The sequence below is a fragment of the Rhinolophus sinicus genome, chromosome 18 (assembly GCF_057876585.1).
Source record: "Rhinolophus sinicus isolate RSI-liver-muscle chromosome 18, RSI-T2T, whole genome shotgun sequence".
NCBI classification, from domain to species: Eukaryota; Metazoa; Chordata; class Mammalia; order Chiroptera; family Rhinolophidae; genus Rhinolophus; species Rhinolophus sinicus.
The window spans coordinates 16,365,436-16,383,151 of NC_142518.1; the positions used below are offsets into that span (position 1 = coordinate 16,365,436).

The window sequence follows — 17,716 nt, forward strand, 5'->3', positions numbered from 1 at the left end:
AGAAAATATAAGAGACATATAAAATCAGTTTAAACAGCTCAGTCACTAACTAATATGAGTTCAGGAAGGAAAAAGAATGAGAGTAAAGTTTCAAAGAAATACAAGATAGGCATCTTCCTACAGTCGAAGGCTACAAGCCACCAAAATGCCCAACCAGGAATGAAATAATTATACGTAGTCACAGTACCATCAAAGTTCAGAACACTGAAGATTAAGAGAAGATCCTCCAAGTTTCCAGGAAAAAAAAAAGTGACTTCAAAAGACACAAGCCTCCAGACTGGCTGCTGACTCTCACATCCTGCCATGCAGGATGCTGGAAGATGTGACCTTCAAAGTTTTGACGGAAAAAAAAACTCGATGCCCAACCAAACTATCACTTGGTATACGGATAATTTTCAGACTTGCAAGGAATTGGAAAGTTTCCCTCCAACGTAGGCTTTTTTGAAGGTGACTTAAGCATGTAGTTCAACGACATGGCAGAGCAAAGCAAGCAGATGACATGAAACCCAGAAAAGGGGGTCAAACCTGAGAGTGTGGAGCCACGGCCCAAGACAACAGCGGTGTTGAGTCTCAGCCCAGACTGCGAGAGGATGTGCAGCCCTGGGCAAGGGGAACTGAGAGAACAGAGAGCAGGATGGAGAGCTGGGAGAAAGCTGAGAATGAGATTAAGAAAGCGCGTAGAGGGTCAAACAGAAGAACACATTCAAAATGGCCTTGCCACGAGAAGCAGTCTCCACGGAGAGGCACAGGGCGTTTACATGGGATGTGCGCAGATGTTAGTGCAATGTACGCTACTAACACTTACAGTTAGATAATGTAAGTGCTACTTTATTGGTTTGAAACAGACAAATCCCCAAAGATGGAACTGAGGTTATAGAAGAGAACAGACTATTAACAAATTTACGTTTCTCCCTGTCCTATTGCTTTGATTGAAAGGATATAATTATTCCAGAATAGAAAAGCCTGTTACATCCCTGGGATCTCACCTGTATGTGCACTTGAAGCTTTAAGCATCTCGGCAGCTCACACGGTGAGGACCAGGTGAAGGGCAGCAAACCTGCCAACCAGCCATTTTTAACTCCTCTGGGGAAAGCTGATAACCAGCAGCTCTTGGGCCTCCAGCTCCTACTGGTTCACACAGTGAGCTGGTGGCCCAGAACTTCAGGAAGGAAGAGCAATCGCCTGCCTCTACCATCTCCATGCCCACACCTCCCAAGAAGCCAGTGGTCTAGGCTGTAACTATCAGCACTGCCAGAGGGGAACCAGTGGCTGCCAGTGCTGGGGGAGCCACCAGGGGGCAACAATAGTGGGCAACAACCACTTGCCACCTCTGAGGGACCTAGCTGGGCCCAATTCCTCGGAACGATCACCCACTCACCTCAGCCGTGGCCATCGTCATCAACTGAGGCAGACTACCTTAGCAGATATGCTCAAGAAACCTTACCATATGAGCCAGCAAACCTTCTTCTGGGTAAATACCCAAAGGAAATGAAATCAGTATCTCAAAGAGATATCTGCACTCCCATGTTCATCGCAGTATTATTCACAATAGCCAAGATAAGGAAACAATCTAAGTGTCTGACCATGGATGAATGGATAAGGAAATTGCGGTAGCTATTAAGCTGGTGCAAAAGTCATTGCGGTTTTTGCAATTATTTTCAACCTCTTAAACTGCAATTACTTTTGCACCAACCTAATACATACAATGGGGTATTATTCAGCCTTAAAAAAGGAGACCCTGCCATTTGCAACAACATGGATAAACTTACAGGACACTATGCTAAGTGAAATAAGCCAGACAGAGAAAGAAAAAAATTGCATGATTTCACTGACATGTGGAATCTAAAAAAAGTCAAAAACACAGAAGCAGAGAGTACAAGGGTGGTAACTAGGGGCGGAGAGGTGGGGGAAACTGGGAGATGTTGGTCAAGGGGCACAAAGTTGCAGCTATGTAAGATGAAGTCTAGAGATCTAATGTGTATCAGGGTGCTTACAGTTAATAATAGTGAAGTCTGGAAATTTACTCAGAGGAGATTTCAGATGCTCTCATCACAAGGTAATTATGGGAGAAGATATGTCAATTACCTTGACTGCAGTAATCATTTCACTAAATATATATATATATTATATATATGTAAATATGGTGTACACCTTAAATATATACAATTTTTTATTTAAAAAAAATTAAAAAGTAAATTAATAAAATGTTAGACTGAAAAAAAAAGAGAAAGAAACCCTACCAGGAGGGCCCTTCTGAGCCCATCCTGCTGCTGCCAGCATAGGGGACCATCTACCTGGAGGAGCGTGCAAATCACTCAGTTCACCCATAAACATACCCACCATCCACTCATCTTGCCTAGTGACCACCTGACGTTGTTCACCTCAGGCCCTTTTCCCCAGCACCCACAGGAAAAGACCTGTTATGTGTGAGTGAGTGTGTACGCACATGCGTATTTTGAAAAAGAATTAAGGTTTTAAATCATTTTAATACTATTGAGCCCTCACAGTAAAAGGAAAATAAGAGGAAAAAATAAACAAGAAAACAAAAACAAAACACAACAAACGAGCAAAACAAACAAAAACTCAGACACGGACAAGTTTAGTGGTTACCAGAGGGTAAGCGGGGAGGGAGGTGGTAGATGAGGGAAAGGGGAGTCAAATATATGGTGATGGAAGGAGAACTGACGTGGTGAACACACAATGTGATATATAGATGACGTATTATAGAATTGTACCCTTGAAACCTATATAATTTTACTAACGAATGTCACCCCAATAAATCTAATAAATATTTTTTTAAAAAGGCCTAGGATTCACAGTGGTGGGTGACCTCATGCTGCCGTTCTGCCCAGGAGAGGACAGTCTCCAATCCTCCTCAGGATGGTCACCCCAGTGGATGTGTGGGGGATAAACACTCAACAGTGTAGGAACGTAAGCACGCCTGGCACAGGGAGCTTTTTTTAGGGCTGAAAGTCTCCCCACATGCTCTAATCACGGAGAGGAAGGGGAACACTCATCTCCCTGCATCCCACATTCCCAGCTCCCTACACTAGCCAATATTCCAACACCCAGGCCTTGGGATCTTCATAAATTCCATCACTCCCTAAGTAAGACAGGAATGCTTTTCTGGACAGCTTTACAGAAAGGAGGAGGGAAAGAAGTTGGTTTAACTCTTTTGTGAGTTAATTAGTAAAAATGAACTCCAAATTTAATTCTTATATATTATATTCTGCACAACACAAGAGGAGGGCCCAGAAACGCCGATGGGATTTCATTCCACAGGTTGGAGTGGCACCAGTGCGGCATCTCCGGAATTCTAAAATAACAGTTAAGGCATGTATAGCAAAGGTTTTTAAAATTGGAGGAATGGGTACCAAACTAGTCTCTGTAGTTATGGGGGTCTGATTAGAGGGTTCATAAACTTTCTATTTTAGGAATTTTTGTAAAGTCTGAATTTTACCATCAGTGAAACTTCAAGTGGTTCATACAATTCATCTCATTATAGTGAAGTATTTTATTATCCTTCATTGCCTATGTTTTATAATCCAGCAGAGTAGTGTAGTTAACATTTTTAAGATGACATTTGTTAACTTTTAATTTTAAGTGTTTTAAAATATTTATATCTCTGATTGAAGCTATGACACATCAAAAAATTAATAAAATCTCTGAAATCACTGTTTTATTTACTGTGGTTATCACCTGATCTTTTTTTTAATTAAAGTTTATTGGGGTGACAATTGTTAGTAAAGTTACATAGATTTCAGGTGTACAATTCTATATTACATCATCTGTAAATCCCATTGTGTGTTCACCACCCAGAGTCAGTTCTCCTTCCATCACCATATATTTGATCCCCTTTACCCTCATCTCCCACCCATCTCCCACCTTACCCTCTGGTAACCACTAAACTATTGTCTGTGTCTATGAGTTTTTGTTTCTCATTTGTTTGTCTTGTTCCTTTGCTGTTTTTGGTTCATATACCCCGTATCAGTGAAATCATACGGTTCTCTGCTTTTTCTGTCTGACTTATTTCAGTTATCACCTGATCTTAACAGTGCAACTTGGGAACAGGGTCTCACGTATGACAGACTTTGGTTAACAAAAGTTCACTCTTTCTGTACCAATGAGCGACAGTAATTTGATCAAGTAAATGTGCCTATAAATGATAGCTGCCATATTTTGCCGTATACAATGCACTCCCATGTATAATGCACACCCACGTTTTTGACCCAAACTTTCAGGGAAAAAGTCTTTCATTTTAATTTTTTACTTCAAATTTTTATTTGTTTACATTTAAGTACTTGTTTTTTGCATTATAAAGGAATTTTATCATTTATTTTTTAACATATTATGGAACAAGAAATTTTATGTAACAAGTAATTATGAAACACAGGAACAGATACGACGTACAAGAAATTTTATGTACCGGTAATAAATGTACGATATTTACAAATCATAGAAGGCCAAGAACTCTTCATCATTGCAAGTTCATCGTAATTTCAATAAAACCGATTATCATATTCCAGGGTATTATTTTGCATACGGATATTGTCATTGATTTCCAGAGTTACACTTTTAACACATAAGCATAAATAAAAGAATTAAAAACATTTATATAGATACAGAATTAGTACTACCCAGGTATAATGCACATCCTTATTTTTCCCTCACAAATTTGGGCAAAAAAGTGCACATTATACACGGCAAAATATGGTAATTTCTCTTTTCAACTAAAGAGTATACAATTTCTTTCATTTTATTTTTTACAATTTCTATATATGCTTAAAATCAAATATACTGGAGAAAATAACCATCTCAATTGCATATGAAGAAGACCATACTCAGGATCCAACTCATTATTCTGAAAACTGGCAAATGAAAAGAAAGAACCAAATATATATCTTACCTCTCCCTTTTGAACTATTTATTAAAAAAAACACAAAATTGTACCTACCTCTAGCCAAAAGAAGTCCAACAATGCCGGCAAAACCAATAACACCAAGTCTTGGAAAAAATCCAGGAGGTGCATTTTGGAGATATTCATAGCTGTCTACAATAGAATCACATCAGGAAACAGTTCCATAAATTGTTCATTAAAAAATAAAACAAAAAAATCTTATATATAACTAGTATATATAGTAGCAAACACTTTTCAAATTATGTATCTTTTTGGCTTTCACCTAATATGCCTCTTTTCAACACATTCTTTTTGTGTGATATATATATACACATTTACTATTCACATAGCAAGTATCCAATTTCCAAACACTTTTGGTCTGACAACTGGCTGACAACACAGTAGTATTAAGGTACCTTCACCCTAAAGGTAATAGATCTGAATCAACTGTTCACATGAGGAGAGATACAAATTCAGGGCTATCCAAACTCTTGTTATCCAAACACAGAATACAGGCATACCTTAGGAGATACTGAGGGTTTGGTTTCAGACCCCCATAATGAAGCGAGACACAGAAACTGTTTGGTTTCCCAATGCATACAAATTTTTGTTTACACTGCAGTGTAGTGTATTAAGTGTGTGATAGCATTATGTCTAAAAAACAATGTACATACTGAATTTAAAAAAAATTTTTATTGCTAAAAAATGCTAACCATCATCCGAGCCTATTGGAAAAATAGCGCCGATAAACTTGCTTGACGCGGGTTGCCACAAACGTTCAATTTGTGAAAAACACAGTATCTGCAAAGTGCAATAAAGGAAAGCACAATAAAATGAGGTATGCCTGTAGATTTGCATAAATCTGTCTCTGAAGCTTGTTCTCTGAAACTCAGGAACCAAATACATTAGAGTCGGGGAAAAAAGTATCCTTTGCCATCTGAACTCATTCAAACTCAAGAACAGAATAAATTTGGATAATGAAGGAACTGTAGTACAAGTCTATGCGGGAAATAGTCACTGTTGATAGTGATAAAATAAATAAAAATAAATGCAACACAGGAGCCTAGTTGCCATGCCTGAACATGCCTTATACCGCATTCACGTGCTGCCGCCTCTTCTTTCCACTGAGCCAATCCCACTAAATAACAGGCAGCTCTAGGTCCTACTTCCTCAGAAAAGCCTTTCCTGTGCTCATCAGCCCACACACCTCTCTTCCACCTCTAAAGTCCTATCACATTTATTCTCTACACCTTCTTGTGGTACCGAATCCTACAGCATCTTGTGTTCAATTAATTGGGGTTTATTTTATGTCTCCTCAAGAACATCCATTCCTTAACGGCCGATTGCTTAGACTCCCATGTTACTTTCCTCAGTGGTAATAGTGGCTGTTCACTCAACAGATAATTTATTTAAAATGCTGCTAGGAGTTGATGGATACTGAATGAATTAACAAATGGATTTCAGCTAGGTCATAACTTAAAAAGCCTTCACATCTCTTTCTCAACCTCATCTTTGGCACTCCCTACCTGCTTCCGGTTTCTGGCACACGTAATACTGAGTCTTACCTCCAAGCCTTGATCATGCTGTGCCCTGTGCATGGAATGCCACTCTAGTCCCACCCCTGGGAATCTTTCCCTAACTGCTCCCATCTCCCCAATCGCTATTAAACTAGTCTCCTTCCTCTATACCTTCAATAGTGGTCTGTGAATGTGTTCGCACTAATATTGAAAAATTTATTGTAGTCAGTAGTTGGGATCACCGTCTTAGCTTTGATCGTCAATGCCTGACATGATGGTGACTTAACAAATGTATGTGGAACTGCACTAATTGGAACATTCAGTAATTCTCTCCCCCAGATAACACTAGACTCATGCCAGTTTTCCCTTTCCTGGGTTCTCTGGGAAATGCAATGATCATTTTAAATACTACTATAGGGCTTGCGTTGTTGGTATCAAATCCCATCTGGCCTTTTACTTATTTTGTCTTTAACCTAGTTTTAACTTTCCATCTTCTTATCTGGGTCATTTGAAACAATTTTCTACTTCCCTTTATTTTTGCCTATCAGCACGGTGTTTTCAATTTTAGGCATGCACACAAAGCACTTGATAGGACAACCAGATGGCCTTGGTGAGCTGAGCCGAAGTGTGTAAATCACAAAGAAATGGGAAAGAAGACACGCTATAAGATTATACTGAAGCCAAAGCCCAGCTTCTGGTAACATGTCTTGGCCATGACTGCTGTGAAATGGACTGACTGCCTTGGCAGACAACAATATACCTCACAATGGAACGTTTCTTCTCAAGAGCCTTTGCAATAACTATGAGTCCAAGAGAAGAAAAAAAGACATATTGCAAATAATGCCTACTGCTATGAATCAATGGGACATGACAGGTGACAATGAAGAGAACTCCTCAGTCACAGATGTACAGATAAAAGGTCAGGAGTTCTTATACGATCTCACTTAAACGTGGAATCTAAAGAATAGAATAAATGAACAAACTAATCAGAAACAGTCTCAGAGATATAGAGAAAAAACTGAGGGTTGCTAGATGGGAGGGGGTGGGGATGAGGGAGAAGGTGAGGGGATTAGAAAGCACAATCGGTAACCACAAGATTGCCATGGGGATACGAAAGACAGTTTGGGGAATATAATCCATAATGTTGTAAAGATTTTATAGGGTATCCGATGGACACTTGTCGTATAGGGAGACAACTTCATGGATGGTATAAGTACCTGACCACTGCAGTGTACACCTGAAGCTGAATAATACTGAATGTTAACTATAATTTAATATATATATATATATATATATATATATATATATATATATATATATAGTCACAGGATGTGGAGTACAGCACAGGGAATAGAGTCAGTGGAACTCAAACAGCTATATACGATGTCAGAGGGGTAGTGGATTGGGGGAGGGGGGTTATCACTTTGTGAGGGGTATAAATGTCTAACTATTACGTTGTTTTGTACACCTAAAACTAATAATAATAATAAAAAAAGATCAGGAGTTCTTTAGTTTCCTCAGGTAAAAAAAATGAAGGTAAAAAAGTACCTAACTGCCAGGGTTGTTACGAGGATTATACATAAATTAATATTTGTAAAGCACTTAGACTAGTTCTGGCACATAATAAGCACTAAATAAATGTTTATGAAATTAATACAATTAAGATGGTACTTATTAACATACGTGAATAATTTAAAGAACTGGTAGGCTATTAATATGTCTGTCTTCAAGTGAAAATTTTATTTTTCTGGTAGTTTCAGGGGTATCAGCACATCAATATTCTCAGATACTCTTCACAAAGAAATAACCATACTCGTGTTTACTTTATTCCGTCATGGAAACAAACACTTGTAAAAACAAGAGTTTGATTTGTTGAGATGCCCAATTAATGGGAATGAAATATGTTACCAGTTCCTAACTGAGATTAGTCATAGACTGTGAACCCAGTTTATGAGCGTATGCGTTAAGTGGATATGGAAAAAAATCAAGGACAATAAAAAACAATGAAAAAAATTTAAGAACACTACTAATTATGCAATATGGCCTTTTTTAGGCACACCTACCCAGTTCCTTTCTGCCTCTAAACTTCTATAAAGTTTATTAATAGCTGTGCAAAAGAGCTCTCCAGATTCTGGAAACCTATTGATGAGTTATTGTGGGTTAGCATGAGTTAGGGACAATGCACCTGGAAAAGATTTAAAGAAAAAAAATCCAGTGTATCTGCACTTGCTAGCCCAACAATCCTAATGATCTTGAAGAGACTTACCTGAGTGTTTGGGGACACGAATCCTCTGAAATCTAATGAAAAGATTGTCTTTCCAGAAAAACTTACGTAGTTCTAAAATTCTGCATACAATTTTAAGGAATTCACAGATCTCCTGGAGCCCATCCTTGGAACCCCAGTTAAAGATTCCAGTTAAAAGAAACTGATTATGCCTCATTAAAAATCAACTTACCTAACCCCCACTGAACCAAACTTTGCATCTTGGGCTCAGTTTGGGAGTATATTTCCTAAAAAGGCGAAAAGAAAATGAGTAAGTTTTGCTGATTAGGAAGAACAATAAATTATCATGTTATCAATACTTTTTGAATAAAGATATACTGTCTATCCAATTTTTTGTGTTTTCTTTTTTCTTTTGTAATTTTCCCTTTACCACAAATTGCTCAGCAGAATGGCTTATGATTGCCACAAGAAGCAAAGATTTCAAGTAGAGTGGTTTCAACAACCCAGCCTTTTCATTGTCTATTAAAATTGAAGAGCATGGACAAAAATCAATCCCCTTGATAATTAAAGTGGCAATTTTTTCCCTGTGAGAATAAATCTGTTTTTCATATTAAGTCTGTTTCCTGATTTGCCATGATTTTAGAGCCTGTATCTGAAACTGCCCATTTGAAACAGGAATGACCAGCTTTAATGAGACAAAGAAGTCTATGTCTCAGTTTGGAAAGATACTTACCCCAATCCTGAAGCAAATAAAATGTTAACATTCACTTAACAACAACAATAAAAAGGCTTTCTACATGCACATCAGATGATCCTAAAGAAAACAAGGGGCTAGCTAGACAGTACCCACCTTCAAGAAGCCTACAGTAAAGATGAAAAAAAGAGATATACAGGTATCAGGAGGTATTGGAACCAGCTGCCACTTGGAAAAGGATCAGTTTTATTCAATTTAGTTCAAGTCAGAACAAGTTGTACTAATAATAAGTGCTAAATCTAATAATAAAAGCACTGATATAGACAGTGGAAATTAAATTTTTTAAAATAAGTTCTGGACAAGAACTTAGTTTGTAAATCTCAAGGACATAAATAATAAAGAACATAAAAAACCTGAACATCGCTAATTAAATTCATTATTGTTCTTTTCTGCCCATAAAAAAGAAAAACTACAGATCAGTGTCTATTGCCCACTTCTTTTGCTAGCATAATCTTTTTACCATGAAGAAAAATTAAATTAGTTCTTGAAGATAGGCGTTAGAAGTTGTTGGCCTGAAAAAGGAGCCAAGAATTAGAAATATTTCTATTCATGAAGATTTTGTTTTACAGGAAAATAAAACCATTACAATCACAAAATTTTTTATGTAGCAGTAGTGCAAATAAACATGTTGATAACTATTCTATCATCTAAAGGGCGTATTTTGTTGCACTGAGTATCACACATAGACAAAAAAAAGTAAAAACAGAAGGCAAACTTAGGTTGAAAGCGAAAGAGACAAAGGACTTTTATAACAAGAGAAAGAAAGAGAGAGAGAGAGAGAAATAACAGTAGTCATAGCTACATGATACAAAAATATTTGCACAAATTTGCTGACCTTATCTTAACCACCAGGACATGGTTTAAAAATCTTCTACAACAGGAGAATAAAGTGCAAGCATTTTAGAATACATTACTGTGTTTCCCCAAAAATAAGACCTAGCCAGACCCCCTGCCCTAGTGTGTTTTTTGGAGCAAAAATTAATATAAGACCCGGCCTTATAGTAAAATAAGACCGGGTCTTATATTAATTTTTGCTCCAAAAGACGCATTAGAGCTGATGGTCCGGCTAGGTCTTATTTTCGGGGGAAACACGGTATATATAAACCCTTTAGGTATTTCATAACTCCATAATATGGTTATGATACTTAAATATACGGCCTAATTTATACTATTGATAGAGTCTATGCATACTGTTTTCTTTCTAAATTGGTTCAGCACTGATAACACAGTAGGAATTAAACATTTTTAAATAAGTTCTGGATGAAAACTGAATTTGTAAATCTCAAGCAAAGTAAATCTACACCATGTCACACACATCTACATATTTTTTTACAAATTTTCATCAATTTTCAAAATCAAGACTAAGTACAGCAAATATATGTATCAAAGCCCCTCGAAAGCATTCTGTAGATTGTAAACTTCGGTTTTCAATGTTAAAAATCACAGAAATGCTTTCATGAACATAATGACAAATGCCTGATCTAAAACCTAAGCAGTAACAGAAGCCAATCTCTATAGGTAGTTCTTTGATTATTGGGGCAAATATTCAGTACTGAAATATGTAATTCCACCCTTTTTTAGTTATTTACCCTATTATAGCATTCAAAATACTCTGTAACCATTCCTGTATAAAGTGGTACTGATTTGTCAACTGTAATTGAAAACTAAAAATAATTTTAAAAAATAAAGTAGTACTGATTTGTAAAATCGGGAGTGGCTGGGGGGCAGTGGGGGTGGGGGGTGGGGCTTCCCAATTTTGATATAAATGCTTACATTGTGGCCTTTTCCTTCTACTAGAGTTCCAGCCCCATATCCTCTCCTAGTGGACAAGGAAGTTTTCATAGCTGTGACCAACAAGATCCTTTCCAGCCATCCAGTCTCTAGTTGAGGTGCCACGTGCTGCCCAGTGAGAGGGAAATTCTCTGCAGTTATGGCAACAGCCACCACCAGGAAGCTAGGGTTCTCTGCTCCCTCTTACCCCCGAGATGGCCCTGAGGAACATTTGTAAGTTGAGCACTCTTAACTGGGGCCCCTTATCGTGCTTTTTTCTGAAAACATGCAGCCGACATAAATTCTTCACTATTGACTCGAAACAGAAATGCGTTCACTCCATTTTCAGAAGAGCTGTACCTGACACCAACTTGTGTATGGCTGGCAATACTGTCGGAAATGTGAGATGCTTTCTTCAAGTTGAGTCCTTGGCTCCTCCACATATTTAGATGGACCCTCGGGAACGGAGTAGAGTGAAAGCTACATACATTAAGAAACAAAACAAAATGAAATGAAAAAGTGTATACAGTCATGAGATAACATAATCAATTATCAAATTTGTCAGCAACATATTTTTAGTAATTCATGAACTGTAGGGACCCTAAGGGTTACGTGCACCCTGAACCTTGCTTCAGAGGATCTCTCCACCTTACTTATTTCCTTAAATAATCAATAAGGCCAAGGCCAAAAGGGCAGGGCCACGTTCTACCCTCCCCCTGCCCTACTGGTAGCAGACAAAGCAGTCCCCCTTTGTCCATTTTATATACTGAAATTTGGTATACCACCATAGATTTAGTTTGGAAAAAGGGTAATATTACTCTAACAGGTGAGTTGGAGGGGGGTGAAAAAAAGAAAAGATTGAGAGTAACTGAAGAGCATGCTACTTAGTTCAAATGCTTAGTCTGGGACTAATCAAAGCAGGGCAGCAGGTTTGTCCCCTGCCCAGAGAAGAAACTTTTCACAGCCACCACTGCCTACCTTCTTCACCCTCAAAAAATACTACTGTCCTAAGGGCTGAGAAGAACAGAGTAAAGGGCAAGAGATAAGCTAAGTAGCTTTATGTAAGCTCTGTTTAAGTAACCCTGCTCATGACTAAAAGTAGATATTTAGGTCACTTTATTCAAAGTCAACAGAAACCAAATACCAGTGAGAAGTATAGGCAAAAAAAGAATGTAAACAATGGAGAGAAGATTTCTTGTTTTATGTATTTAATATTTATTAAGCACCTACTTAAGAGCCTCTAATCCAGCCAAGAAGCAGAATGAGGCTAGGCCTTTCATTTTTTTAGAGAAGGGAAATGCAAATGTTTTCTTGGCTTGATAAGCAGTCTAGAAGCAGGCAGATCATTTAGAAGCGAGCTGTGCTTACAATCAATCTACTGGGACACAGCAGATTCCCCACTAAAAATCTAGGAAATATTATGCCCTAAGCTAAATACCATCAATTAAAGTTTATCTGTTGAGAAAGCCAGTTTAGTAGCTCCCCATAAAGGAAAACAAACTATAAGGAAATACATTTCCTCCTATTAAATATCCTCTAACATATCATACCTTCCTGATACACAATTTGTATACTTCCTATAGTAAGTACATCAGATGTTCAAAATGTATCATAACATGAACAGCATGTTACCTCATTAACCCTCACAGAAGTTTTGGGAGGTGAGTCCTTTTTCTGTGATGCATAGACTTTGAAGGTGAGCAGACTCAGGCTGGCTGGCCCCACGGATCTTTGAATTACCTGAAACAAACAAGCAATCGTAAGTCTTCTCTCAATGTTACAAACTGAGTGTGCACAACCTGAGCGTATTCGCAACCTCAGCCACTCCTGCATGCAAGGTTTACTGTGCTGTATTCCTGAAGTTTTCTGGAAGTCAAAACCTAAAAAACATGTTCTCATGGACTTAAAATTTCAGGTCACCTTTAATTTCCCAAAGACAGTAATGCCTCAGTTTTTCTACTTAGCCTTTCAAGTAAAATAAAAGATATGTACATACACACATAGACATAGGCACTTTTAGAAATAAGAGAAAATGCTATGGAATAAATTTAAAATTATAAAATAGTCTCTCTCTCTCTCTCTCTCTCTCTCTCTCTCTCTCTCACACACACACACACACACACACACACACACACACACAATAAGCAGAAGCACTGTTAATAATCTCACCTAGTAATTCAATGAACAGAGTGAAGATTATTGCTGTAATTCTAACAATCAAACGTTCAGAAGCTCTCCCTTTCCATTCCCATACAGAGATGGTCTCTCCGATCTCGGTTCACAAACTCAGTCTCTCCGTGCCTTGCTTTCCCCGACTGGGGCACTCACCGTCATGGCTTTGCCACGAAGCCAGTGACTCCCAGGTAAGGCAGCCCCAGCCCGGAGCTTTCTCCTGAGCTCCCAACTCACTTATCCTATCAGTTGTGGACATTTCCACCTAGATGGGACATCAGCTCCCCAGACCAAGCATGTCTAAAACCAACTCAGCAAGCCTTTGCCTGTGCCTCCAAGTCCACACGAGGCCTGTGTGCTGTGGAATCAAGTCCAAGTTTTCCCTCAATTATCCCCTACATCTACACAGCACTTGACCATCTAGCATTTTTCCCCCTAAACATGGCCTTCTTCCTCTACTTCCTCTCTCAGGAATGGTACAAACACCCAACTAGACAATCTGATCAGAAACTCGGAGGTCATCTTCACCACCAACCCCATCCCACTGGTCCTTAAGTCTGGTCATTAAATGATCGCCAGTCACCTTCTCTAGCCCCTCCTGCACAACCTTCCCTTGGGCCCTCATTTCTTTCCTGCATTGTTTTAGCAGCATTCTCACTGCTCACCTGGCCCTCTGATGAGTCGAAGCACCACAATGCACAAGAACGATCGTTCTAACCTGCAAACCTGATTATCTTCTACCCTTACTTGAGCTCCTTCAGTATTTATTACCTAGGACTTTTATGTGGACCAAACAAGGCCCATTACGGTCTGTCCCCCACCACCTTCGCTAAGCTCCTCTCTGTCATTCGGCCTTCTCCCACTAAACTGAAACGCCCTATATTTCTCCCATGTTGTTTCCCAGCTTCATGAGTTCGCACCTGCTGATTCCTAGGCTTAGAATGTTCTATTCTGCTTTGTCTTTCTGTACAACTGCCTAAGAGCAGGGAAATTCGTTGCTTTTCTTATTTATCCATTTATTTATGCTGATCAAGTTCTCCCTATCAGACTGGAAGCCCTTTCAGGATGGGGCTGTGTCTTACTCTGCGTTCCTAGTGCCTGGCACATAAACGCTCAGTAACTGTGTAACTGTGTACTGCCTGCATGAATGGACGGAAGAGGGGAAAAAGAAATGAGTGCTTGACTTGTTATAACTACTTAGGCATGACTTAGCATCACAGAAATCATATTGCTGAGATTTGCAGTGCCTGTAATATGAAAGACTAAGCTATTCTGTAATACTCACCAAACACGTTAGATAAAACAACAAAAATGGGGTGGCCGGATGTCTCAGTTGGTGAGAGCGCGAGCTCTGAACAAGAGGGTTGCTGGTTCAATTCCCACATGCGCCAGTGAGCTGCGCCCTCCACAACTAGATTGAAGGACAATGAGTTGGAGCTGATGAGCCCTGGAGAAACACACTGTTCCCCAATATAAAATTAAAAAAACAAAACAAAAAGGGTGTTCCCCCCAAAACAACAACAACAACAAAAATGTCTGTTGAATTGTATGCCTGTAATCACACACAAAAAAGGAAATTCCCAGATTGCAGAAGCAAATAAAGAGCTAGATGTGATTTAAAAGAATGGTTATTACTTGAACTGTTTTAGAAATGATGAACACACCCTGAAGTATTACATGTTCATCTTGAAAGGTCTTCATTTCCAGGCACTACTGCTACAAATTTCTTTTGCTTCCAGGGTAAAGGTCAGTCAGCTAGTGCTGACACAGTCCGTGAGGCCCCTCCCAACACCCCAGCAGAGGGCCTGTTAGGCTGCAGGGCTCTAGAGGAGCACACTCAGTGCTCTCTGCCCCCTCCCTGGGGCTGCCCATGACCTACTGACAACACTGCTTGAGTCGTGGACTTTCCCCTGAGCCAGCTGGCCCCGCCCTGGACTTTGTTTCCTGGGCGCTTCCTCACAGGCAGGAGCTGCTCCCACGCCCCTTCCCCACTCCCCATGGAGCACTTGATCCTCCGAGCATTTGGGGCTCATAGTGTCCCCTATCTTCACCCTCATCTGATATAATGCCTTATGTTAACCTTCTTAATTCTCAGTCCCTGCTTTCAGTCCTTAATACTATCTACTTTTCACATATTCCATTTTTCTTTTCATGGCCTTCTACTGTTTTGATTCAGATTCCCACTTTTTCTGTACTTGATTATTCTCAATCTCAATTCGTTTACTTTTTAAATGTAACATTTTACTGAACTTTTATAGATTATTAATTTGTACTTTATTTTTCCCTCTTATCCATTTTTCTCATTTTATTATGCTAAGCCTGCCTTCATTGCCCAAGTTGTTTTCTTCCTCTTTTTCTCCTGTTGGCCTTCCCCTGCCCCAAGCCCACCCTCACTCCCATTCCATGGCAAGAACTGTGGCCACAGGGCGGTAGCACCTAAGAAAGCCACCTCCTGTAGCTGCCCTTTCAGTTTCCTGCAGGCTGTCCACAAACAAAAAGAAAGAAAAAACAAACGTCATCCCAGGAGACTTGGGAAATCCACAGAGTCTGAATTCTCTCTGCAGAGAGAGCACATAACTTCAGAGTTTCTCAATCTCCGCACGATTGCTGTTTAGGTCTGGATCATTCTCGGCTGTAAGGCTGTCCCGTGCACTGGAGGAGGCTTAGCTGTATCCCTGGCCTCTACCCACTAGACGCCAATAGCACCCCCTCCCAGTCATGAGTCAAAAATGTCTCCAGACACTGCCAAAAGTCTCCTGAGGGGCATTCCCCACCCCACACTGAGAGGTACTGATTTACTTGAATAAATATTATTGGCGACATTTCTCACCATGCAGACTTTAAGAAAATACGTATGTTTTAAAATCCACGGCCTCAAACCTAATACATAGTGAAGAAATCAGAACAGTTGACGCCTGGGGGTGAAGGGTGGAGGAGGTGGACTTACTGAGAGGGGCACAAGGGAACTTTCTGGGGTGATCCGTATTTTGTTTGGGATGTGGGATGTCAAAACTCAAATTGTTATAAGATTTGTACAACTTAAAATCTGTGCAAACTGTATCTCAAAAAGAATCCATGCGCACCTAAACCATGCCAAATTCAGGCCCAAATATGGGTGGGAACTGCTGGCCAAGGGTCAGTCTCAAAGGAAGGACCCCAATGTGTTAGCTTGTCTGAGGCTTTTAATAAAGTAAGGACCCCAATGTGTTAGCTTGTCTGAGGCTTTTAATATAGCTGCAAGAGATACACAGCATAGGGAAAACTAAAATTTGGCTCAAACAAAAGTGAGTTGGTGATCCTTAGCTCTGCAAACCTGGGGGGGGGGTCCCATTAAGCTCTCTGGCTCATATGGCTAAACCTTTCTTTCTTTCTGTCTGATTCTATTCCCCAGCAAGATATCTTATATTCTCCCTATCAAGGTATGTTCTCCATCTTAGACCTTTGGACTCTGTCTTTCAACTTTTGTTTTACATAGTCCACAGGAGGCTTAATCGTCAATGGAAACAGCACCAGGATTGGCAGTTGGGTGGATAGAGCCCTGACAAGAAGTATTGTAAAAGGGTAGGCCACCGTCTTAACGGCTTTTGCTTCTCTCTCCACTGAAGCTCATCAAGGACTGATAAGAGCAAAACAAACCTGGGAAGGTAACCAAGGTTATATATAACAATTAGAAGAAGTCAACTGGAATTTTATTTCAGAAAGAAAGATTTCTTGCATGACTCCTCTGTGTCAGGCATAGTGCTAACCAGCACATACACTTAAGCAAACGCGGCCCCTGCCCTTACAGCGTTTCCAGGAAGCTTATGAGTTTACTCAAAAGACTCAGGTCAGAATTTTCAAAATAAAATTTTTCGTATAAGGACGCAGGCGTAAGATAGAATTCAGCGTTCAGCTCCAGCCGCAAGGGCAGAGCCTTGGGCACAGCTAACAAAGATACGAATCTGGTAAGGTCATAAACACTCAGATCAAAATGGGTCCTCAGAGGGCTAAACAGTCCTTGTTTTCCAAGTAAAACTACACTGCCCAGAACTCTAGGTCCAAGACCACTTTCTGATTGTGTGCCAGTAAAACTGCTTTAAAGACAAAGCCTCAAGCTAAATAAGCCACCCTCAGAATTATTCAAGGATGCTTAATAATGGTGGGTCTCCAAACCCTTACAACTGGCTTTCTTTTTCAACTTTATGGAGAATCCAGTATATAATATCTTCCATTTTTAAAAAGGGTAACCCTTGACTCACCCACAATTACAGATCTATCACCTTAGTAGACCTTCCATTTAAAATATGTACCAGTTTCCTTTTTGATAAAATGTAAGCCTTGCTTTGCAGGCCTGTGTGCACAAGGTTTCAGAATCACCTGGGCAGTTTTTTAGAAGCATAGAT

At 39.6% G+C, this 17,716-nt stretch overlaps 1 protein-coding gene across 1 annotated transcript in view; it reads right to left on the reverse strand.

Annotated features, from left to right (window-relative positions):
* APOO (apolipoprotein O) overlaps nucleotides 1–17,716 on the reverse strand; it is a 53,926-nt gene that overhangs the window by 21,371 nt on the left and 14,839 nt on the right. Inside the window, exons 2-5 of the mRNA XM_019713813.3 lie at nucleotides 12,795–12,902; nucleotides 11,523–11,642; nucleotides 8,871–8,925; nucleotides 4,955–5,050 (exon numbers count right to left, since the gene is read on the reverse strand). Coding sequence (XP_019569372.1) covers nucleotides 4,955–5,050; nucleotides 8,871–8,925; nucleotides 11,523–11,642; nucleotides 12,795–12,902 — 379 coding nt within the window. The remainder of the gene's footprint in view (nucleotides 1–4,954; nucleotides 5,051–8,870; nucleotides 8,926–11,522; nucleotides 11,643–12,794; nucleotides 12,903–17,716) is intronic.